Consider the following 23,566-nt stretch of genomic DNA (forward strand, 5'->3'; position numbering starts at 1 on the left):
GGATGATGGGAATTGTAGTAGCCTTCATTGGGGATGGGCTGTAGCCCATGCTCTATTCAGAAGGTCCTGAGAATCAAACTAGACTGCTGCAAATTTTTGCAAGCACGCACAGCTATCCCAGAAGCCGGAACAGCAAGAGGGATCACTCCTTTCACTGTGCAGCGATCCCTCTTGCTGTTCTGGCTTCTGAGATTCAGAATATTTTTTTCCTTGTTTTCCTCCTCCCAAAACTAGGTGCGTCTTGTGGTCTGGTGCATTTTATAGAGCGAAAAATACGGTACTTTTTTCCTCCTGCTTCCACTTATAAGCAATTATAGGAATTTCTGGGGGCAACAAATGGACCAGATTTGAAGGGCAAGTGATGGCACAGCATTCTGAACAATGCTTTCCCTCAGTTTCTCATGATGGCAATACTGAGTGATACACATTTCCTGGGATGTGGCTGCACATTTTATATTTAGCTGAGAGTGGCATTTAAAAAAAATATTAGGAGGGGGGATTTACCGGCAGCTGTACCTTTTAGAGGTCACCTTTCATTTGGCCGCTTCTGAGCAATATCCATTTTTAAACTTCCTGCTGACACATTTTCATTTGCATTGCCCACATGCCGGCCTTCATTAATGTTTCATGCTTTGCATTCGAGACGTAATTGTATCTCCTGACTGCAGCGAGTGCCTCCCGCATCCGAGGCAGGCGACTTGGCGGGCCAACCCATTGAGGAGGAAGCAGAACCGCGGAAGGTTCTTTGAAAGCGCTGCTCCCTTCCCGCTTTCCACGAACAACTCAGAAACAGTTTGGACATGGTGTTCTTTTCCCAGCGAGGCCAGGGAAATAGGGTTTGCTGGTGTGGCAAGGCGGTGTGTTTGTGAGTCAGGCTGTGTGGCTGCGCGTGAAGGTGTGGCTTCAACAGACCGAGCATGTTGCAAGTGCGAAAGTTGCAGCAAGGTCTTGGGAGCTCCAGAAAACTCATACAAACCATGGAGCGGTTGGGCGTGTTCTGAACTTTTGCTGGGAGCGGCGACGGTTGCACACGTCTTCCAGATGGAACTATTGCTAAGAGTGTTTGCTGCAGGGAGGAGTGGAGCGAAGGAACCCAGCTCAAAAGTACAGGCCTTAAACTGTGCTTGGTAGTATACAAAGAATTCCAAAGAGGCCTCTGAAATGTGGCTTTGGCTCTGTGTCTTCAGCATAGGCGATTTGGTTGTGCAACAGTTTTTTTAATTTTAAAAAAGGTGTGTGGGGTTTCTTTTAACCACAGCAGTGGTGCAGTACGTAGCACAGAACAATTTCAGAGGGAGACCACGAGTTTTCTTGGAAATCTTTTCTTAAGTTGCCAAAATGTAAAGCAACATTTGGCTTCCTAAAGTCCGTCCTCATCCTTTCGTGTGTAAGTGAAAGAGGCATTTAAACAAGAGACGACATTTCCTCTACTGTTCCCCCATTGAGGTGCAAAGCTATACTTAAATATGAATGTTGAACCTTTCCCCTCCCCCAACCCCCCAGCAAATCCTCCTCTGAGCTCAGTGCTTTTAACTTGTAGAATAGAATCAAAGATTTGTAGCGTCGGAAGAGGACCCTTCATCTAGTTCAACTTACATCACCTACGTAGAAACGTCAGCAGCTCTGGCTGGTGTTTGTGACTTCAGTCATCTGAATGACCTCATTCTCGACCAAAGTCTGCCCCCCTTCTCCATTCAGCTGCCTCATCCTCAGGTTTATAGACCCGTAAGTCTTCCGGGGAGCCCTGGAAGCCGGGAACGACCTCCTGCGGTACAGCTCCCCTTTGTAGATGGAGACCATCAGCAGGATGGAGAGCAGCATCCCACCCAAAGTCAAGAGCCCCAACCCTGCGATGATGCACTTGTCCAGGTGGGAGCCCAGGTGGGCGTAATACATCTCCAGCCTCTCCATCTCCCGGGCGGACACAGAATCCGGGTCAACTCGCGCCTCCCGCGGGATGCTGTAGGCGACAATCACCAGCAAAATCCCACTGACCAAGAAGACTAAAGCCAAGATGAAGCCATAGTCCACTGAGTTGCCTGCTGCGTCCGGCAAAGGGCCGTCCTCGGACCGTGGGGAGAGGTCTCCCCTAGGGGGTGCTGTGTGCTCCCTGAGGCTGCTTCCTGTGCCTTGACGGTTCCGGAAGGAAGTTTCTGCCTCTTCCTCTTCCTCTTCTTCCTCCCCCTGGTAAGAGGCGTTCTCAATGCCCAAGCCAGGAGCTGTCCGTGGTGCTGAAGGTCCCCCTTCTGGGACTCCCCGGCTGGGCCCAGGTACATTCCCCAAGACTGTCAGTTCCAGGGGCTGTGAGGACGCCATTGGGATGCAGTCGCCTTGCTCATCCCTCTCAGCACTTCAGCTGCTGGGGCAGAAGAATGGAGAGGAGGAATCAATGAGAACCATCTGCAGCCTGGCCTTCATTCACTGAACGCTCTAGTTATCTCTCGCTTGGACTACTGCAATGCACTCTATGTGGAGCTACCTTTGAAGGTGACCTGGAAACTACAACTAATCCAGAATGCGGCAGCTAGACTGGTGACTGGGAGTGGCATCTAAGACCACATAACACTGGTCCTGAAATACCTAAACTGGCTACCAGGGCATTTCCAAGCACAATTCAATGTGTTGGTGTTGACCTTTAAAGCCCTAAACGGCCTCAGTCCAGTATACCTGAAGGAGCGTCTCCACCCCCATCATCCAGCCTGGACACTGAGGTCCAGCGCCGAGGGCCTTCTGGTGGTTCCCTCATTGCGAGAAGCAAAGCTACAGGGAACCAGGCAGAGGGCCTTCTCGGTAGTGGCACCCGCCCTGTGGAACGCCCTCCCAGCAGATGTCAAAGAGATAAACAACTACCTGACATTTAGAAGACATCTGAAGGCAGCCCTGTTCAGGGAAGTTTTTAATGTGTGACATTTTAGTGTATTTTTCATCTTTGTTGGAGGCCGCCCAGAGTGTCTGGGGAGGCCCGGCCAGATGGGCAGGATACAAATAATAAATTATTATTATTATCAAATCATCCTGATCCACCACACGTCTCAGGGACCTCAGGGGACCTTCCTGACATGAAGCCAATTCCTCCAGAGTTCGCTCCCAGTCCTCTACCAATGAAGGGGGGGGAGAGCTCTCCTAGGTTCAATCCCTGAAGGCATCTTCAGGTAGGACTTGGTGGGAAGGTCTCCTGCCTGAAACCCTGGACAGCCTCTTCTGGTCAGTGTAGACCATACTGAGCTAGATGCATCAATGGTCCAACCTTGTATAAGGCATCTTCTATGTTCTCATGCCCTCTTCTAGGTGCCGATTGAACACATGGAAGGCAGCATGAAAGGGGCTTCAAAATTGGTGGTGTTGGGGAAGCATCAAAATCCCCCATGGTTCCTATGCAGCTTTCTGTGTTCCTATGCAAAACCGAATAAGGCCAGTGATTTTTTTCTGGGAGGATGCAGGGGTACGCATACTCCTAAACATTTTGTGAATCTTTGTACTTTTGTCCATTTACTGTATTTATTTTTGAACTAGAGTTTGAGAGCCAGTGTGGTGTGGTGGTTAAGAGCGGTAGACTCGTAATCTGGGGAACCGGGTTCGCTTCCCCTCTCCTCCACCTGCAGCTGCTGGGTGACCTTGGGCCAGTCAAACTTCTTTGAAGTCTCTCAGCCCCACTCACCTCACAGAGTGTTTGTTGTGGGGGAGGAAGGGAAAGGAGAATGTTAGCCGCTTTGAGACTCCTTAAAGGGAGTGAAAGGCGGGATATCAAATCCAAACTCTTCTTCTTCCAAATCCAAACTATAAAAAATAAACTATATTTTTGATAAACTATATTTTTGAACAGTTACAGATAGGTAGCCGTGTTGGTCTGCCATAGTCAAAACAAAAAAAATTCCTTCCAGTAGCACCTTAAAGACCAACTAAGTTAGTTCTTGGTATGAGCTTTCGTGTGCATGCACACTTCTTCAGATACGTATCTGAAGAAGTGTGCATGCACACGAAAGCTCATACCAAGAACTAACTTAGTTTATATTTTTGAACTATACAAAATAAACTATTTGAACTATAAAATGGTGGTTTTCTTGAGTCAAAATGAGAGTACCCCTAACCTTTTTTTTTATTTAGAAAAAAGCACTGAATAGGGCACTCCATACTGCAACATTTTGTTGAAGGCAGCACACACATTCACCACTTTCACCTTCAGTGCGGCATGCATATTCTGCGCTTTCTATTCTTAGGCAGGCAGAGGGCCAATAGAGAGCAACTGGGGCAAGGTCGCCCACCAGGCCCCATTGACCAGACAGGGATTGGAACATGGAACTCCTTGGTCAAAGTCCAATGTTCTATGCACTACATAAAGAAGACAAGAAGAGCTGGCTGCTGGATCCGGCCAATGGCCCATCTAGTCCAGCATTCTGTTCTCACAGTGGCCAAGCAGGTGTCCCAAAGGGAAACTGATAAACAGGATCCGTGCACAGCAGCACTCCTGCAGTTTCCAGCGACTGGAACTCAGCAGCATTGCTGCCTCTAGCCGTGGAGATAGACCACAGCCATTATGTCTAGTAGCCATTGAAGGCTACATCCTTGTCCTCCTTTAAAGCCATCCAAGTCAGTGATCATCACTGCTGCTTCCTGTGGCAGAGAGTTCCATAGTTTAGCTGAGCCCTGCTATCTTAAGTTATCCCCAGGGAAACGGGATCATCCCTGGAATTCCTTGCAGAGGAGGTAATAATAATAATAATAATAATAATAATAATAATAATAATAATAATTTATACCCCGTCCTCCCCAGCCAAGACCGGGCTCAGGGCGGCTAACATCCGATATAAAAGCAAATCAATTGAAATGCAACTTAAAAACAAGATTGAAATACAACATTAAAATGCAGCCTCATTTCAGTAGGAACTCAAATCAAAAACTTCTGGGGGGATGAAAGCGTCAAGTCTTCACCAAGGCTAACTTTCCAGACTGGTCCTACGTGGGCCAGAAAAATGCCAGGGAAGTCCCCAGGTAGGAGTTCCATCACAGGAGGAGAAAGGGAAAAAGAAGGGGGGGGGGGGAATCTGATTACAATCAAGTGGTATGCGGTTTTTGTTAATTAAGTGTGTCTCTTGAGGCTGGTGAGGTGGGTCTTGATCTTGCCTGCACCCTGTGTGACCAAACGGCTGATATCCTGATTTTGCTGAAGCTGCTGGCAGGGCAAAAGCTCTGCCTGAGGCACCTCCTTGCAGGGAAAGTGCGGCTGAGTAGACACCTCTTGCAGGCGGAAGAAGCAATGTAAAGATCAGCAGAAAAGGAGGTGTGCAGGAGTCTGCCAATCTTACACACACACACACACACACTTGGGATTTTTAAATTTCTTTTAATCCACAGAAGTTCTACACAAAGCACCTTCATGGTAAGAGTGCCGGACTAGGATCTGGGAGACCAGGGTTCGAATGCTTACTCAGCCAGGAAGTACATTGGGTGACCTTAGGCCAGTCCCAGCCTCTTAGCCTAACCTACCTCACAGGGTTGTTGTGAAGGTAAAATCGAGGTGAGAAAGAAGCATGCATGCCACCTCGAGCTCCCGGGATATGAACGGGATATAAATGTAATCAGCAGCAGCAGCAGCAGCGAGCAAACCAATAGCCACTGGCAGGGGTTGCTGACTTTGGTAAAAGGTAAAGGGGGGACGCGGGTGGCGCTGTGGGTAAAAGCCTCTGTGCCTAGGGCTTGCCGATCGAAAGGTCGGCGGTTCGAATCCCCACGGCGGGGTGCGCTCCCGTTGCTCGGTCCCAGCGCCTGCCAACCTAGCAGTTCGAAAGCACCCCTGTGTGCAAATAGATAAATAGGGACCGCTTACTGGCGGGAAGGTAAACGGCGTTTCCGTGTGCTGCGCTGGCTCGCCAGATGCAGCTTTGTCACGCTGGCCACGTGACCCGGAAGTGTCTCCGGACAGTGCTGGCCCCTGGCCTCTTAAGTGAGATGGGCGCACAACCCTAGAGTCTGTCAAGACTGGCCCGTACGGGCAGGGGTACCTTTACCTTTACCTAAAGGTAAAGGGACCCCTGACCAACTCTGGGGTTGCGGCGCTCATCTCACTTTATTGGCCGAGGGAACCAGCGTACAGCTTCCAGGTCATGTGGCCAGCAGGACTAAGCCGCTTCTGGCAAACCAGAACAGCGCACGGAAACACCATTTACCTTCCCGCTGGAGCGGTACCTATTTATCTACTTGCACTTTGACGTGCTTTCGAACTGCTAGGTTGGCAGGAGCCGGGACTGAGCAACGGGAGCTCACCCCGTCATGGGGATTCGAACCGCCAACCTTCTGATCGGCAAGTCCTAGGCTCTGTGGTTTAACCCACAGCGCCACCCACGTCCCTGCCGACTTTGGACACATTTGCAAATTGGGGGTATTGTTGTGGTCACCACACAAACACACACCATGGCCAAACACACACCACAACTTGTTCCGTTGGCTATAGCAGAATGATTTTTTCTGCTGGCAGGGTGTGGGGGCACTCTTGGGGTGTCAGACCTAAACCCAGTGGGACCACCTTTGTTGGTTGCCATGGCTGCTGCCCAGCATGACCCCCCCCCCACTGCTATGCGCCATGCCATTTATTTCCCTACTCTCTCCCTCTCACACATGCACATTTTCTGTGTCTTTTTAACCCTGCAGGGAGTAGCCTGGGATTCCCCTGGTGAGGTTGCAGAGCAGCAGGTGTGATCCTGATCAGCACCGGGATGTGGGCCCCGCATTGGAGCACTCCGAAAACGAGAAGCAAGAGAGGAGTTGTAAAATAGCAATCAGCGCCGGGCTGCCGGCGCAAAGCAACTTCCTTCTCACACCCACCCAAGCTGTGAGAGGATAGTAGGATGGATCCATGGCTGCTCAGAACACACCCTTCACTCAGGCATAATAATAATAATAATAATAATAATAATAATAATAATAATAATAATAATTTATTTATACCCCACCCATCTGGCTGGGCTTCCCCAGCCACTCTGGGCGGCTTCCAACAAAATATTAAAATACCGTAATGCATCAAACATTAAAAGCTTCCCTAAACAGGGCTGCCTTTAGATGCCTTCTAAAAGTCTGGTTGTTGTTGTTCTCTTTGACATCTGGTGGGAGGGCGTTCCACAGGGCGGGTGCCACCACCGAGAAGGCCCTCTGCCTGGTTCCCTGTAACTTGGCTTCTCGCAGTGAGGGAACCGCCAGAAGGCCCTTGGCACTGGACCTCAGTGTCTGGGCAGAACGATGGGGGTGGAGACGCTCCTTCAGGTATACTGGACTGAGGCAGTTTAGGGCTTTAAAGGTCAGCACCAACACTTTGAATTGTGCTGGGAAACATACTGAACGAATCACTCTAGGGCAGCCTTCTTCAATCGAGGTGCTCTCCAAATGTTGGGGAAGACTGCTCTAGGACAACGCGCCTTCCTCTTCCCCACCCTGTGCAGTTACCATAGGGAATAACACCAGAGTGGCCCATCTAGTCCAACATCCTGTTCCCACGGTGGCTTGTGGAAAACCCGCAAATGGGATTCGAACACAGGAGCAACTCTCCCTGCGGTTTCCAGCAACCAACGATCAGAAGCGCTGCTGCCTCCAGCCGTGGAGCCACCGTGGCTAATAGTGATGCTGTCCTTCGTGAATTTGTCTAATATTTGGGCTCACGCATCCTGGTCCCTGGTGCCAGCACTGAAGGATGACTTCATAGCTGCTGCTGCTGCCGCCGCCTCCTCTCCCGCGCGTCCCCAGTCCCTTCCACCCAGATTACAACCTCTTATCATTTAGGAATAATCTTTCCCCACGCCCTGCCGCTGCCTCAGACAGGCATGCAGCAATCCTCTCCTCCTCCCCAGCAATGGAAGCCCCAAGGAATAAGCGGGTGGGCGCGCACGGCTGCCTATTCCCCACGCACGCCCCCCACTTCCCGCTGCCCTGTCCTACCTGCCCGGCCTGCCTGCCTGGCTGCCGCGGGGCGCATGCTGCCTGTCTGGGGACATCCAGCAGGTCCTCCTAGCTGGGGGTCAGCGCTGCAAGCGACCATGGATGCTGCCGCTGTCTGTCGTGGGCTCCTCCTCCTGCGATGGTCGTTGCTCGGCCAGCCTGGAGCGAGGGAGTGGAGTGGAGGCTGGGCGTAGGGGGCGGGGGGGGGGAGAGAGGTGGGCTGCTGGCTCGGTTTAGAAGGGGTTTTAAACCGGAGTGAAAGGGGGGGGGGGCGGGAGAAAAAGAGACAATGCCAAAATCCTGCAGCGGCGCCCCCTGGCGACGGCCTCGGGCGCCGCAACTCGGCTCGCGCAAGGCGTGGCTGGCCGCCGGTCGCTGTCCGTTCAGCACCACGGCGCCGCAGTCGGCGCGCCGGTCTCGCTCCTTGCGAGTAGGTGGGGGGCGTGCAGGAAAGGGAACCGACGGTCCGCTTTCTCGCCCTCCTCTTCACCGTCCCCCCACCCTTCCTCCCCACCAACTGATCTTTCCAGCTTTCTTTCTCTCCGTGCAATGCAACCCTCCGCGGTCTCTTTCTCTCTAACCGGAAAATGGAGCCTGCAGCCTGCAGCCTGATCCTCCCCCCCCCCCCGCACCCCACACCCAGGGCTCTGGCTGGCTAGGATCGCTTTACAAATCGCGCACCACCACCACCCGGCACCAGCGCAAGGGAGAAGGGAAACCGGGCCAACCCGTGGCCGGAGGCTGCGGCGCAATCGCCCGATGGCACCTCCAGCTCCGCAATAAGTTCCTGCGCGCCCCCTTCCTCCTGCCCTAGAGGCCTCTGGGGGTGGGGGGGAGCCGGGGGGAGGAGCTGCCTGTTGCGGAGTCTCCAGCCTGTAGCCTCCTGGGGGCCAGAGAGAGGGAGGGGCGGGGGGAGAGTCGCTTCTTACCTCTCCCACGGCGGCGGTTGCTGCAGGCAAAGGTGGGGTCCTCTCCGCCGCCAGGGACCCTCCCCCACTCATTCCCCCCACCCAGCCAGCAATGGGAAGGGTGGGAAGGGCATTCCCTTCCCCACTACCACCGCAGCTTCGTGACAGCTGGCTCCAGGGAGGCCAGAGGATGGGTAGGGCCCCTCGACGCAGTCCCGGGCTTGAGAGAGAGGAGCTGCGGGGGGCATGCGGGCAAAAGACGGGCGAGGGAACGGGCAGAATTGGGCATCCCGGATTGGGCAGGGGGTGCAATGGCTGCTGCCAGGAGGGATATGCAGACTCCCACGTTGATCTCCGGCAGGTTACAGGGATCCCTGCGTAACCGCCGGCTGGCTGCTGGTTTGTGCGTGTGTGCCAGCATTTGTTTATTTGTGGGTTTATATGAGGCACACTCCAAAATAAGCTTTAACGGTCTTCGATCTGCACCGCTAGCGCTGTTACAAGATGCCACACAATGCTCGTTTTGCATTTGTAAGAGCAGGATCTTTTAGTGCGGCATCACTTACCCTTTGGAACTCCCTGCCTATTGACCTCAGGCAGGCGCGTTCTTTCCCGCACTTGCTAAAATCGTTTTTATTCAGGCAAGCCTACCCAGGATCTGTTTTTAGTTTATTCTGATTTTGTATGATTTCAAAGAGTTGGGTTTTGTTTACTTATAATTGCGCTGTGTTATTTTCTTTGTAAACCGCTTTGAGGGTGTGGGTGGGTGTTTTAAAACAATCAAGTGGTATATGGATGTTATGAAATAAATAACAACGTGAATAAATAATAGGGAAAATACTGTAGCATAGTGTTTCTTTAAGAGGAATGTAGGTGAAGGCAGTAGCGTAGCGGGGCAAGGCAAGTAATTTGCACCCCCTAACCCGTGGATTTGCGCCCCCTAACCCGTGGATTTGCGCCCCCTAACCCTAACCCCCAGATGTTGCGCCCGGTGCGGCTGGCCCCCCCTGCACCCCCCACGCTACGCCACTGGGTGAAGGTATTGTTATGAGTTTGGTGGGGTCAGTTTGGATGACCATCTGTCACAGATGCTTTAGCTGAGATTCCTGCATTGCAGCCCGTTGGACTAAAGGATCTTTGTGGGTTTCTGTCATTCTATGATGCCCTATGTCAGGGGTCTGCAACCTTTAAGACAAAAAGAGCCACTTGGACCCGTTTCCGAAGGGGGAAAAAACCTGGGAGCCGCAAAACCATTGCGACATTTAAAGCATGCGCGCCGCTGCCCTCCGATCTGACAGCAGGTGCGAAGGTGACGTTGGGACTAACGCACGCACCGCCTCCATGCGACGTCACAGCCAGTACAGCGCCCGCCACAGTGGGGAGTGTCGGGGCACACAATGTGCCTCCTCCCCTTGCTAGTATCCACCCCGGAGCCACGGCAAAGGTGTAAAAGAGCCACATGCGGCTCCAGAGCCGCGGGTTGCAGACCCCTGCCCTATGTACTTTCCAAACCTGTGCTCCTCAGATGATGATTGCAGGGTCTGGGTCAGTGGTGTTGCAATGGGGGGGGGTGCTCCCCAGGTTCCATGTCTGCGGGGGTGACAAGAAGTCACCCCAAAGGGGCTCGCGGCAGCGCAAGCAGCCATCCCGCCGCAGCAACCGCATGTGGAGGATCCTCTGTTTGCAGCTGCATCCGCGAGCAGAGGATCCCAGCGCCGGCGGCAAACCACTATGTACAGCACATGTGCGGCATCACACACATACACTGTACGTAGTGATGCCGCACATACACTGTATAACCACACATCCTGTGCTCACGGCTGCAGCTACAAATGGAGGATCCTCCGTTCGCAGCTGTAGCGGCAATGGATCCCGGCACCATCCGTATGGCACTGGAGTGGTGGTGCCGGCAAACCGCTAAGTACAGAACATGTGCGGCGGCGCTACATACGCCGCATGCGTTGTACGTAGCAACACCACACATGCGCCCTACATAGCAACGCCTGCCCCGGGTGTCACGACGCCATCCTTTGCCCCTGGTCTGGGTCGGTTCAGATGCAGAGAGGCGGCCCATGAGGTACTGTGGTCTTAAGGCATTCATATTATTATTATTATTATTATTATTATTATTATTATTATTATACTTCGGGTTACAGACGCTTCAGGTTACAGCAATTCAGGTTACAGGCTCCATTAACCCAAAAATAGTACCTAGGGTTAAGAATTTTGCTTTAGGATGAGAGCAGAAATCACATGGCGGCAGTGGGAGGCCCCATTAGCTAAAGTGGTACCTCAGGTAAAGAACAGTTTCAAGTTAAGAATGGACCTCCAGAACAAATTAAGTTCTTAACCTGAGGTAACACTGTATTCTTCTTCTTCTTCTTCTTCTTCTTCTTCTTCTTCTTCTTCTTCGATTTATAGACCACAGCAACTCCCCCCTCCCTGACCCTCAAGTCTGCCTTGTTGCTTCACCGAGTACCCAGGTGCACACAGGTGGGTGAGACCATCTCTGCCATGCTCACCCACCCAGGCCCCAGTGATCCAGACAAGAGCAGTCTCCTCATCCACAATCAAATCATGGATGGCGGAGGTCTTCCTCTGAGCTGACCTGGTGTTCAGCAACTGCAGCCATAGACCCAAGAGCTGCCTGATAGGACAACCGCAGTTCCCCAGATTGGAGGAGGGGCTGGCCTATGGCACAGTCACCAACTGCCTGTGCCGTGTGCCCCTTACCAGGCCTCTCCTACCCCCCACAACATAACTCCCCTTACCCAGAACCACTGTGATTGGCGGAAGGGGGGGGGGGAGCTTGCTTTTCCTCCAGCTCCTCTCTTCCCAGGCACATCTCCCCTCCAGCAACAACAAATTAAAAAACAGGTTTTTAATATGCTTTTTATTGAGTTTTCTGTAACATATTCAAACAAAATAAATACTCTAAAGTTCAACAATCATATGTCTACTTATTTACTACATGCTCTGTCGTGCACAGATTTCCCTCCCTCCCTTCATCCGGTTTTCGTATTAAATTTTCTCTTTCACAGGTTCTTATTTGCATTCTACACACATCACAAGATTTATTTTAATCCTGCTACAGTCTTTAAACTTCTACAGTTATTACCTATATACTCAACAAATTTACTCCATTCCTTTTTGAACTTTGTTTCTTCTTGGTTATGGATCTTGTGGGTCAGTTTTGCTAATTCTACATATTCAACCATTTTTGTCTGCCACTCCATGAGTGTTGGTATTTCCTGAGTTTTCCATTTTTGAGCTACTAAGATTCTGGCGGCAGTCGTAGCGTACATAAATAGTCTATGGTCTGCTTTTCTTAATTCATCACCTATCATCCCCAGCAAAAGAGCTTCTGGTTTCAAATTTAAAAACAGTTAAAGGAATTGTAGCAATTGTCTCTGCCTTGCAGCTGGCGTTGAACTAAGGGATGTAGACTGGTTGCAGGTGCAGAGGTCATGAGACCCCCACCGCTCTCAGCGGCTGGGGCAGGCATGTCTGATGGCGAGAGGGGTTAGAGCAGGCTTCTTCAACCTTGGCCCTCCAGATGTTTTTGGCCTACAAGTCCCATGATCCCTAGCTAGGGATTGAGAGCCAGTGTGGTGTAGTGGTTAAAAGCGGTAGTCTCGTAATCTGGGGAACTGGGTTCGCGTCTCCGCTCCTCCACATGCAGCTGCTGGGTGAATTTGGGCCAGTCACACTTCTCTGAAGTCTCTCAGCCCCACTCACCTCACAGAGTGTTTGTTGTGGGGGAGGAAGGGAGAGGAGAATGTTAGCCGCTTTGAGACTCCTTCGGGTAGTGATAAAGTGGGATATCAAATCCAAACTCTTCTTCTTCTTCTAGCTAGCAGGACCAGTGGTCAGGGATGATGGGAACTGTAGTCCCAAAACATCTAGAGGGCCGAGGTTGAGGAAGCCTGGATTAGAGGATCGAAGTCTCTCCCTTACCCTCTTTCCCTCCTGTTCGCTGTTCGTCCCTTGTGCCAGGTATGCTCTCTGTGCTGCTTGGCACTCTCATTCAATTCCATGGGGCCTGTGTGAGAGAAGCTCCTATCACTGTGCCCCATGCGTTGGGTATTTTACCCCACATGGAAGTGGGGCAGGACGCAGCTTTGTGGAACAGCTTCTGCATCGAAAGACTCAAACCTCATGGGCTCCTTCCTGTAATTGCTGGTGCAATTAACAAACGAAGCCTGAGAACGCCAGCTCAGCTATCCCCCCCCCCATAGCTTTTTGCCTGTTTCATTACAACTTGTTCACATTGTTAACTATTTCACCCCCAGCCCAAACTTAGGAAGCTGTGTAATGCCTGAGCAAGGACTCTGAGCCATTCTAGGGAACAGGCAAATATGTATTGAATAAGCAAAGAATAAACCACTGAGTCTAGGGCTTGCCAATTTGAAGGGCGGTGGTTCGAATCCCCGCGACGGGGTGAGCTCCCATTGCTCAGTCCCAGCTCCTGCCCACCTAGCAGTTCAAAAGCACATCAAAGCCAGTGTGGTGTAGTGGTTAAGAGCGGTAGTCTCGTAATCTGGGAAACCGGGTTCGCATCTCTGCTCCTCCACATGCAGCTGCTGGGTGACCTTGGGCTAGTCACACTTCTCTGAAGTCTCTCAGCCTCACTCACCTCACAGAGTGTTTATTGTGGGGAAGGAAGGGAAAGGAGATTGTTAGCCGCTTTGAGTCTCCTTCAGGTAGTGATAAAGCAGGATATCAAATCCAAACTCCTCTTCTTCTTCTTCCTAGCAGTTCGAAAGCACGTCAAAGTGCAAGTAGATAAATAGCGGGAAGGTAAACGGCGTTTCCGTGCGCTGCTCTGGTTCGCCAGCAGTGACTTACTCATGCTGGCCACATGACCCGGAAGCTGTACGCCGGCTCCCTCGGCCAATAAAGCGAGATGAGCACCGCAACCCCAGAGTCGGCCACGACTGGACCTAACAGTCAGCGGTCCCTTTATCTTTACCTAATTGCTGATCATGTGAACACAAGGAGGGACCTGTTTGAGAAGAACATGAGCCCAAGAAACAGAGCATCCTGTTTCTCACAGCGGCCAGACAGATGGCCCCAAGCAGGGTTGGATTGTCTTCCATAAACATGGTTTTAACAATGAGTCCGTAAGTGACTGTAGAGGCCAATTCTGGATCCATACGTCCTTCCACAGTGCGGACATTGGTTTCCGGGCGGGAGTTGATCACGGTGAGGGTTTGCCAAGCGTGCCTTCCTCTTGGCACGTTTCTCCCTTGCGTCCTGAGTTCGAGTGTCTTCAAAGCCCATGACACCTTTGGTAAAGGCTGTTCTCCAATTGGAGCGCTCACAGGCCAGTGTTTCCCAATTGTTGGTGTTTATACTACATTTTTTTAGATTTGCCTTGAGACAGTCTTTAAACCTCTTTTGTTGACCACCAGCATTACGCTTTCCATTTTTAAGTTCGGAATAGAGTAGCTGCTTTGGAAGATGATAATCAGGCATCCGCACAACATGACCAGTCCAACGAAGTTGATGTTGAAGAATCATTGCTTCAACACTGGTGATCTATGCTTCTTCCAGTACACTGGCATTAGAGAAGAGAGATAATAGCTTAGTGATTCTTTATTGTAATTGATAAGTGTAAACTGTTTAATTATTATTTGCTGATGTTTAATTTTACTGTTTACTATTATACGCTAATGGATTATTGAATATTGCTTTATTTGATGTAAGTTGTTTATTTTAAAATTATTGCGACTTTTGTATTGGATCAGATTATTACGTGGTTTCTTCATCTTGTAAGCCTCCTTGTGTGTAGCATTATAGAAAGGCAGTATACAAATTAAAAGTGAAATGGGGAAAAAATGTTGCCCAAACGCCTCAAAATAAAGTGAAAAGATAGGTTTCGGTGTCTCAAAAAGTTTTGAAGTTGTGCATCTTGCGAAAGCCTCAGAGAGATTTGTCCCATTGCTCACACCCTCCCCTGGAAGAGAGTGATTCCCCTCCCAGCCCAAGATGCCCTGTGCCAATGAAGGGAATCCCTTGCCACTGCTAGTTCCTCCTTTCCCCAGATTCACTCATTCAGAAACATTCTGTCCTTGCTGTTCCTCGTGACAAAGCCGGAGCCAGAAAAAGCTGGAACTGTGTCACATACAAACAAATGAAAAGGCGTCGCATCGTGACTGAGGTTTCCTTGGAAACGCATCTCCAAGGCTGGCGACAGGTCACCGGAGCCTGCAGAGATGTACAGGGCCATTTTCTCCTTGGTGCTGCGAAAATAGAGTTGCAGCAGCTGCCTTGGGAAAGGGCAGGCTTAATTCTCCATTTTGTCCCATGTTGGGGAAGGGCATTGGTTCAGTGGAGAGCATCTGAACGTCCCCACTTGGCAGGCAGAATGTTCCAAGTTCAATGCCCAATGGCATCTCCAGATAGCACTGGGAATGCTCAGGATCTGAAACCCTGGAGAGCAGCTGCCAGTCAGTGTGGACATTACTGGGCTAGATAGACCGGTGGTTTGATTTAGTATAATCAATCAATAGCAGATTCCTATGTCCCCACTGATTAGCAGAGCCTCTCTGGCACACCCCTTTCTCCCCATCACCTGCTATTTAACTGGAGACCCTAGATGTTATACCATGGGGACTGTATGCTGCCTTTCCAGGGGGCAGCCACACTCTGATCAGTTCCAGCAAGGTCTATAGATAGCAAGAAGGTTAGATGTGCCATTGGCCTGATCAACAGACAAGCCATTCTTAAACCACTTACAGTGGTACCTCGGGTTAAGAACTTAATTCGTTCTGGAGGTCTGTCCTTAACCTGAAACTGTTCTTAACCTGAAGCACCACTTTAGCTAATGGGGCCTCCTGCTGCTGCTGCGCGATTTCTGTTCTCATCCTGAAGCAAAGTTCTTAACCCGAGGTGCTAATTCTGGTTTAGCGGAGTCTGTAACCTGAAGCGTATGTAACCTGAAGCATATGTAATCCGAGGTACCACTGTATTCTCGGCTAACGTTCTCTCGGGACACATGTGGTTTACAGGCTGCCACAGAATTGGGCATGATCCGTTTGCCCCTGGCAGCCGCCAGAGCCTTGAGTTCCCCTGGCAGAGCAGCTACTCATCAGCTACTCTTGATTCCACCTCCTCGGATCCAGGAAAAGAACCTTTTTTTAATTTGATGACTCCCCCTCCTGTCTGTCTGCCTGCCTGTCCTCTCTCTCTAACACACACACAAACACACATATCAGGTGGTGCTTGGCATAGAGGAGCTCCCAACCAGCCCTGCTCAGAGTGTGCTGCAGAAAGATGGAATTGGGTGGGGGGGAGAGATACACCCACACTCCCACCCAGGCACACATGTTCCAAGCCGAGTCACCAGTTGCTTCCGTTCTGCTGGCTGCACGGTGCCACTGCAACTGCGTAGAGGCTTGCGGGGGGGGGGGGACCTTCAGTTCGGCTGGAAGAAGAGGCGGCAAGCAGTGGGAGAGGGAGAGAGATTGGAGCTCCTGGCCTGTGCATTCGGAAGCCCCATGCTGCCCCCTCAGCAGGCAGGGCCTGGCGCTGCCTGAACGCCCCACGTTTCCAGCATGCAGCTGGAAGAAGAGAGAAAGCTGCGTATCGAGCAGGCGCTGGCGTGGCTGAGGAGAGAACTGGTAAGGCAAAGCCCACCTCCCTTTAGGCAGGTCCTCCCCAGGCAGAGAGGGGTAAGGCTCTTTGGGTGCTCGCAGGAGCAGCCCGGCAGGCAGGAGTTCAGCAGGTGAAGCTTTTCAGAGCTGCTGGAATGCAAAAGGCGTCACTTGCAAGATTTGTGCCAGTCACCAAATGTTGAAAAGTGGGGTGAGGGAGCTGCCAGGTATCCACAGAGCAAACCTTCTATTTCAGCTCTTGAGCTTCTCCAGCTGGCATAGAAGTTTGACCCTCCTACAGTATTCTATGCTGTTTGCAGAGCCACAGGTACCCTCCCAAGTGATTCATAGCATTTGCATTCCAACCTTTTCTGCGAGATGCTTTGTGCAACATAAAGATCTCATTTGATCCACATGGCAACCCTGCGCGGCAGGTTAGACCTTGAGATGGCAGAAGAAGAAGAGTTTGGATTTGATATCCCGCCTTTCACTCCCCTTCAGGAGTCTCAAAGCGGCTAACATTCTCCTTTCCCTTCCTCCCCCACAACAAACACTCTGTGAGGTGAGTGGGGCTGAGAGACTTCAAAGAAGTGTGTCTTGCCCAAGGTCACCCAGCAGCTGCATGTGGAGGAGCGGGGAAGCGAACCCGGTTCCCCAGATTACGAGACTACTGCTCTTAACCACTACACCACACTGGCTCTCTCTTGCTCTTGCTTCTCTAGGAAGGGAGTTCCCAATGCTGGGAGCAGCCACAAAGAAGGCCCTGTCCTCTAGGGCAGCTGGATGAAAGCCAGCTGGCTAGTCCTGAATTTTAACTGAGCAGTGACAGCGTTCTTCACATGCCAGCTTATTCATCCCAGGGAGATCTGCTGGAACTTGTTCTTTCCATTTTCCTTTCTTCCATTTTCCAAGATGAGCAGTTGGCGCTCCCCGCTCCGAAAGCCTGGCAATCTTCAAAATGTGGGCACTTTGCTTACCACTGCTGCAACCAGCTTCCCTGCTTCCCAGAAGTGCCACACTGTCAAATGCTGCCGCTGCTGCTCTGTGGGTTGTAGGCAAACAGCATACAATTATTCCCTTGATTTTTAAACAAAACACCATAGTGTGCCACCAACTTGGGTGGCTTTTACAAGAGCATTTGAAAACCCATTGGGGACCAAGCTGTGAATGGCTACTGGCCATGATGGCTAGTACATACCTCTACTGCCAGAAGATGCCTGCTTCTAAATGCCATTTTCTGGAAACCGCAGAAGGGGAGAGTGAGCTTCTTTCTGTAGGTAAAGGGACCCCTGACCATTAGGTCCAGTCGTGGCTGACTCTGGGGGTTGCAGCGCTCATCTCGCTTTACTGGCCAAGGGAGCCAGCGTACAGCTTCTGGGTCATGTGGCCAGCATGACTAAGCCACTTCTGGTGAACCAGAACAGCGCACGGAAACGCCGTTTACCTTCCCGCCAGAGCGGTACCTATTTATCTACTCGCACTTTGACGTGCTTTCGGGTGCAATAGAATAATGGATCTTTTCAGTGGTGGAGCCACCATTATTTTTAGACAACAGGTGAAGATTTTCTCTTCGCTAGGGGTTTTGGCTCTTAACTTGGAAGAAAGAGGCGTGAAACAAAAATGAACGTCTTACAAATGGAAAGAGAAAGAGAGGAGGAATTGGGAAGGGGGAAGAGGAAATAGCCAGAAAAATCACAAATTCTGGAAGCTGGCAAAAAAATGTGATTTACACCCATGAGGGCAAATGCCCCCAGAGTGCTTGTTTCCCAGGCAGCAGACAGACTGAGTGTCTCTCTCTCGCTCAGCCGAGATGGAAAGGGTAAAGTTTCACTCCTTCCTCCTTAGTATTCATAGCTTTGCACAGCAGACCGAACACCCAGAGACTAATGCTGATCAAGGTGACTCAAAGGTCGAGACAGGATGGTGGGAGGAGGTGAATATCAGTGTGTTTCTGCTGTAAGCTCGTTGGCACAGGGCTGATTTGTTTCTGAAACGGGAAGTGTCAGGACTTGGGCATGACAGGCAGCCATGTCTCCGACGATTTGGCCAATGCTGACATCACTCAGCAGGGAGGGAAAGTCACTTTGCGCATGCTCAGTGACACCCTGCTTTAAGGTTACGTCACATTTCCAGGGCCTTGAAAGCACATTATCAATCTTAACACAGCCCTCAAATTATATCCAGTATGTGCCCCTTTAGAGAGAGCAATATTGTCCACACTTCCTTTGAATAAGGGAGACATTTGTCATTTCAGCTGCTGCCAAAATTGTCATGGGGTTTGGGGGGGGGCAGTGTGGGAACAAAAGAGGCCATTTGGGATGGAACCTTTTCTGGTTTTCTCTGAAATCTTGTTCGTTTAAAGTTATCTTCGCCTTGCTATTCTGCTCACAATGAGCATTCATAGTTGCTTATAACAATATCACAGTTCACAAATAATACCCAGGCAGTAGCAAATTAATCTTCCAAGAACCTCCAAAACAAAACAAAACAAAACCACCAAGAAAACTAGGAAGGAGGGGTGAAGCTGACCTCTTAGGGGAGGGAGAGAATTCCAGAGCCCAGGCACAATGGCAGACCCTCCACGTGTCCCTATTTTCCAGGGACATCCCTGATATAGAGAAGCCGTCCCTGTTTCAGATTTGATCCCAGAATGTCCCACTTTTCCTTAGGACGCCCCTATTTTCATTGGTGAAATGTTGGAGGGTATGGTGTTATCCAACCCCCGAGCCGTCTGAAGGCAACCCTGTATAGTGATGGTTTTTTTTTTTACTGTTTAATGTTTTGTTGTGTTTTTCTATATGTTGGAAGCTATCCAGAGTGGCTGGGGCAACCCAGTAAGATGTGTGGGGTATAAATAGTAAAATTAACATTATGGAATGGGACGTCCCTATCTTCATTGGAGAAACGTTGGAGGGTTTGCAATGGCGAAGAATGTCTGGCAAACGTTCGAACCTTCCTAATCTCCAAAGGAGATAAGATGCAGAGTGCAGGCAGGATCATAAGGTACTGGAAAAGATACTTAGCCCTCAAGCTCCTTCCTTACTCCAGTTTATTAGTGATTTGATTTAATTTCCTCGAAGGAGTTCAGGCGGCATGCTAACATAGTTCTCCTCTCCATTTTTATCCTCTCAACCACCCTTTGAGGTAGGTTAGGCTGAGAGGGAATGGCTGGTCCAAGCTCACCCAGAGAACTTCCTGGCTGAGTGGGGATTTGAACCCTGGTTTTCCAGGTCCTCATCTGGGACTCTAACTACTACACCACACTGCCTCTCCACTTTACCTTAGCACACCCCAACAGTACTGTTCTAAGGTATATTGGAAAGGACGTCACCTGTTCTACTGTAAAAATGGCCATGAATCCCATGCCTAAATCCTCCAGTGTCATCAGCTATGATTTTAACACTGGCAAGTCAAGAAACTCATTAACCAGAGAGTCAAACTTGTTCCAATGTGACGTAACAGATATATATACATCTTTGCATTTAAGATGCAGGATTGTTATTATTTTAATGCAAATTGCCTTAGCTCTGGGATGGGGAGCACAGATCACGGGGAATTTCCTCCCAATGCAAAAGGAGCATCACAGGGAAAAGTTTCCTCAGAGCTGCAGCGGGAGGGAAGGGTTGAATCCTCCCTCCCACACCTGCTGTGATGCTGATAAAAACTTATCTCACCCTTTGATGCTATTTGCATTTTTGAAACCCAGGGCCGTCTTTACCTGTGGGTGCAAGGGGTGTGGAGCACCTGGGCGTCGAATTCTGGGGGAACCAGGTGCCACAGCTGAAGCCACCTAAGCTCTTAACTATCTACTTGTTATGAAATAATAATTTTGATCAAGCTAGAAAAACAAAATACATATATACCTAGGTATTACCGAAATGTATACCTATTGTTTCACTAAAGGACTTTCGACTTTGTGCACTTATTTAGCAAAGCTGTGCTGCGCCAGCGGTGGCTCTTGTCATTCACAATGGCAGCGCTTGTCAGACTCAACGACGGCGCTTGTCATTCTCAATGGCGCTGGGGCTAAACTAAATTTGGGGGTGGATCTTTGCACCCCAGAGGCACATATGCTAAAGACTCACCTGTTGAAGCTAGTCCAGTTAAATGCAAAGATGCATTTAACATTGCACCAAGATTGTTCCTGAGACCTAAGAGAACATTAAGCATTCCCACATAGGGCTTCCCAGTAACTCTGTAGTGTGGACCACTCTTATGATCTTCAAATTTTAGATGGGGGACTGAGAAAATGTAGTTTCACTTTGACCATGTGTGGCCCAATCCTTTGCCTGTTTACTCAGAAGGAAACCCTGCAATGTTCCACAGGGCTTACTCCCAAGTACACATGCAAAGAGCTGCAGGTACGATGTGACTGGGAGACCTCCCGCCAAACACTTGTCGAAGCTGCCATGCTACAGAGTCGCTCAAATAGTTCTCCCTTTCTCGCTTGTTTCCTCTAGTTAGAAATGCAACTCCAGGACCAAGAGCTGCTGGAGAAGTTGTTGCAGCTGCACAGTACCTTACGGGAGCTGAAAGCAGAGTGTGCAGACTGGGAGAGCTCCGATCCCAACAGGGATGTGTTTGGGGCCAGAGCCCGTTCGTGTTCGGAGGACATGGGAGCCCCAGTCCTGTCAAGAAGGTCCCTCAGACTTGGAGCGAACAGGAGAAACTCCCTCCCATGACAAATCGAGGGTGGATGCAAGGGCAGGGGGTCATCAGTCAGTGCAAACAGCTTCTTTGGCATTCCAGTGACTGTGTTGGGGCATTCAGAGGTGGAGAACATTGTGTTAGTTTTCCTGATCATAATGCTAGAGCTTATGTCCTGTTTTCTGATGTTCCTGCAACACCTGGTGGAATGATGAAAAGGTGGCTTCTTGACCGATATAGGACCAGCATCTCGCGCTAAATTTCATTCACACCAGTGGAACAACAAGGAACATTACTGGGCAACTTTGCTACCCTCCCACTCTTTCTGTACTTGCATTCTTCTGCTCCTCTAAGAAAACAGCAGGAAAGAACTATGTGCTGGAATACTACCCTGAATTTCACTACTTTACTCCTGAAATTTACTGGGCTAAGGATGCTGCAAATTGACTTTTTTTCTGCAATCACATAACATGGACACTAAACATGCATTACATATTGTTCATTTTACCAGATGTGGCTTCTATGTTGTGTGAAAGCTCAAATATAATGCAGAAATTACCTGCAGTTAAGGAAACATCGGGGAAACAGAATAAACTGCAGCTTGTGTGTGCCAGCTAAACCCTCAAATATGAAAGGGGGGGGGGGAATCAAAATCTAATTCTGTGACTGGAAAGCAGAATATATTATTATTCAAATCAAGTGTTTGCATAATTAAGATATGTGTGTTTGCATTTTGTCATGATTCTGCAGTCATGACTTGGCTTTTCAAATGATTCATCTTTGCATTTTTTTGGAGGGTGGCAGGAGGTGGGAGATGATGCCATTGCAGGCAGATGGAGGAAATCCTAAACTGTTTCATCATCATCCCCACCCCACCAGCAATGGCATCAACATTGATAGTTATATAGTGCCAAAAATTACTGGGTCCCTACAGTTACATTTTAAAAAAAATATATAATTCATTGCCTCTGTAAACCAGTATTTTTTTTTTCCAATCTTCAAATCCAGATATTACAAGTTCATTAATAAATTACAAGTTCATTAATAAATTAATAATAAATTACAAGTTCATTAATAAATTAATAAATGTCAGTAATGGTCGTTCTCTAATTAAACAAGTTAACTTAGCCATTAGCCATTCCTCTAGGCTGTATCTTTCCAACTTTGTGCATATAGCAATCTCACCGCTGCCATCATAAATTGGAGTAATCTCCCATCATCCTTTTCCAGTTGTGTATCCATTAACCCTGAAAGAAAGAGTTCTGGCTTCAATTGAATATTAACTTTTAAAATTTGCTGTATCAATGTATGTACGTGTATCCAATATTTTTTAGCCTTTTCACATGTCTGCCAAGCATTATAAAATACAGTGGTACCTAGGGTTACATACGCTTCAGGTTACATACGCTTCAGGTTACAGACTCCGCTAACCCAGAAATAGTCCCTCGGGTTAAGAACTTTGCTTCAGGATGAGAACAGAAATCACACGGCGGCAGCAGGAGGTCCCATTAGCTAAAGTGGTGCTTCAGGTTAAGAACAGTTTCAGGTTAAGAACGGACCTCCGGAATGAATTAAATACTTAACCCGAGGTACCACAGTTTCCCTTCATGTTCTTGGCATTTCCAGCAAACATTTAGAATCATAGAATCATAGAGTTGGAATAGACCACAAGGGCCATTGAGTCCAACCCCCTGCCAAGCAGGAAGCACCATCAAAGCACTCCTGACATATGGTTGTCAAGTCTCTGCTTAAAGACCTCCAAAGAAGGAGACTCCACCACACTCCTTGGCAGCAAATTCCACTGTCGAACAGCTCTTACTGTCAGGAAGTTCTTCCTCATGTTTAGGTGGAATCTTCTTTCTTGTAGTTTGGATCCATTGCTCCGTGTCCGCTTCTCTGGAGCAGCAGAAAACAACCTTTCTCCCTCCTCTATATGACATCCTTTGATATATTTGAACATGGCTATCATATCACCCCTTAACCTCCTCTTCTCCAGGCTAAACATGCCCAGCTCCCTTTGAAACACCTTTATACATTCTGAATAGTTTCTCAGGTTGGATCTTAATGAGTGAATACTATAGTTAGCTGCAGGGCAGAGAACCAGAAATATTTATTATCTTTCTTTAATCTTGTCCAGATGACACCCTCTCTTGGCCTCGCCGATGTGGTCCAAAGGAAAGCAGAGCAATAGGTTTGGCACCAGCCTGCCTGCAGGAGTTGCTGGAAGGAGGCGGACAAGGCACCATCCAACCGCCTTAGGGACCCCATTCTGGATTTATGTAGGGTTTACCCTTAGCTTTTTCTTCTCCCAGATGTCCCGCAAGGCAGCAGAGATTTAGGATCAGAGTTTTCCTTCTCCTAGATGGGCTGCCATGCCAGGTTGATGAGCCACATCTGCCCCTTAATAGTGTATTACCAGTAGGTAGATTTAGACTAGGCTATCCACAGATCTAGTGATGCATGGAAGTGAGAGCTGGACCGTAAAGAAGG

The 23,566-nt window shown here is 49.5% G+C and overlaps 2 protein-coding genes across 4 annotated transcripts; one reads left to right on the plus strand and one right to left on the minus strand.

The window, feature by feature from the left end:
• Positions 1-1,245: 1,245 nt before the first annotated feature.
• Positions 1,246-8,955, minus strand: TMEM74B (transmembrane protein 74B). Of its 3 annotated transcripts, none has more exons than XM_028735529.2 (2): positions 8,853-8,955; positions 1,246-2,359 (listed from the first exon to the last, which is right to left on the minus strand). In XM_028735529.2, the coding sequence occupies exon 2, from the start codon at positions 2,314-2,316 to the stop codon at positions 1,615-1,617; it is 702 nt and encodes a 233-aa protein (XP_028591362.2). In that variant the 5' UTR covers positions 2,317-2,359; positions 8,853-8,955; the 3' UTR covers positions 1,246-1,614. The 3 variants fall into 3 exon arrangements, with proteins under 3 accessions (XP_028591362.2, XP_028591361.2, XP_028591360.2); XM_028735528.2 differs by lacking the exon at positions 8,853-8,955 and adding an exon at positions 7,924-8,723 and having other exon boundaries at positions 1,246-2,356; XM_028735527.2 differs by lacking the exon at positions 8,853-8,955 and adding an exon at positions 7,924-8,723.
• Positions 8,956-16,152: 7,197 nt separating this feature from the next.
• C5H20orf202 (chromosome 5 C20orf202 homolog) lies at positions 16,153-21,716 on the plus strand. The gene is made up of 2 exons (XM_028735532.2): positions 16,153-16,456; positions 20,890-21,716. Exons 1-2 carry the CDS (start codon positions 16,391-16,393, stop codon positions 21,109-21,111), a joined length of 288 nt encoding a protein of 95 aa, XP_028591365.2. The 5' UTR covers positions 16,153-16,390; the 3' UTR covers positions 21,112-21,716.
• Positions 21,717-23,566: the final 1,850 nt, after the last annotated feature.

The sequence above is a fragment of the Podarcis muralis genome, chromosome 5 (genome assembly GCF_964188315.1).
Source record: "Podarcis muralis chromosome 5, rPodMur119.hap1.1, whole genome shotgun sequence".
NCBI lineage: Eukaryota > Metazoa > Chordata > Lepidosauria > Squamata > Lacertidae > Podarcis > Podarcis muralis.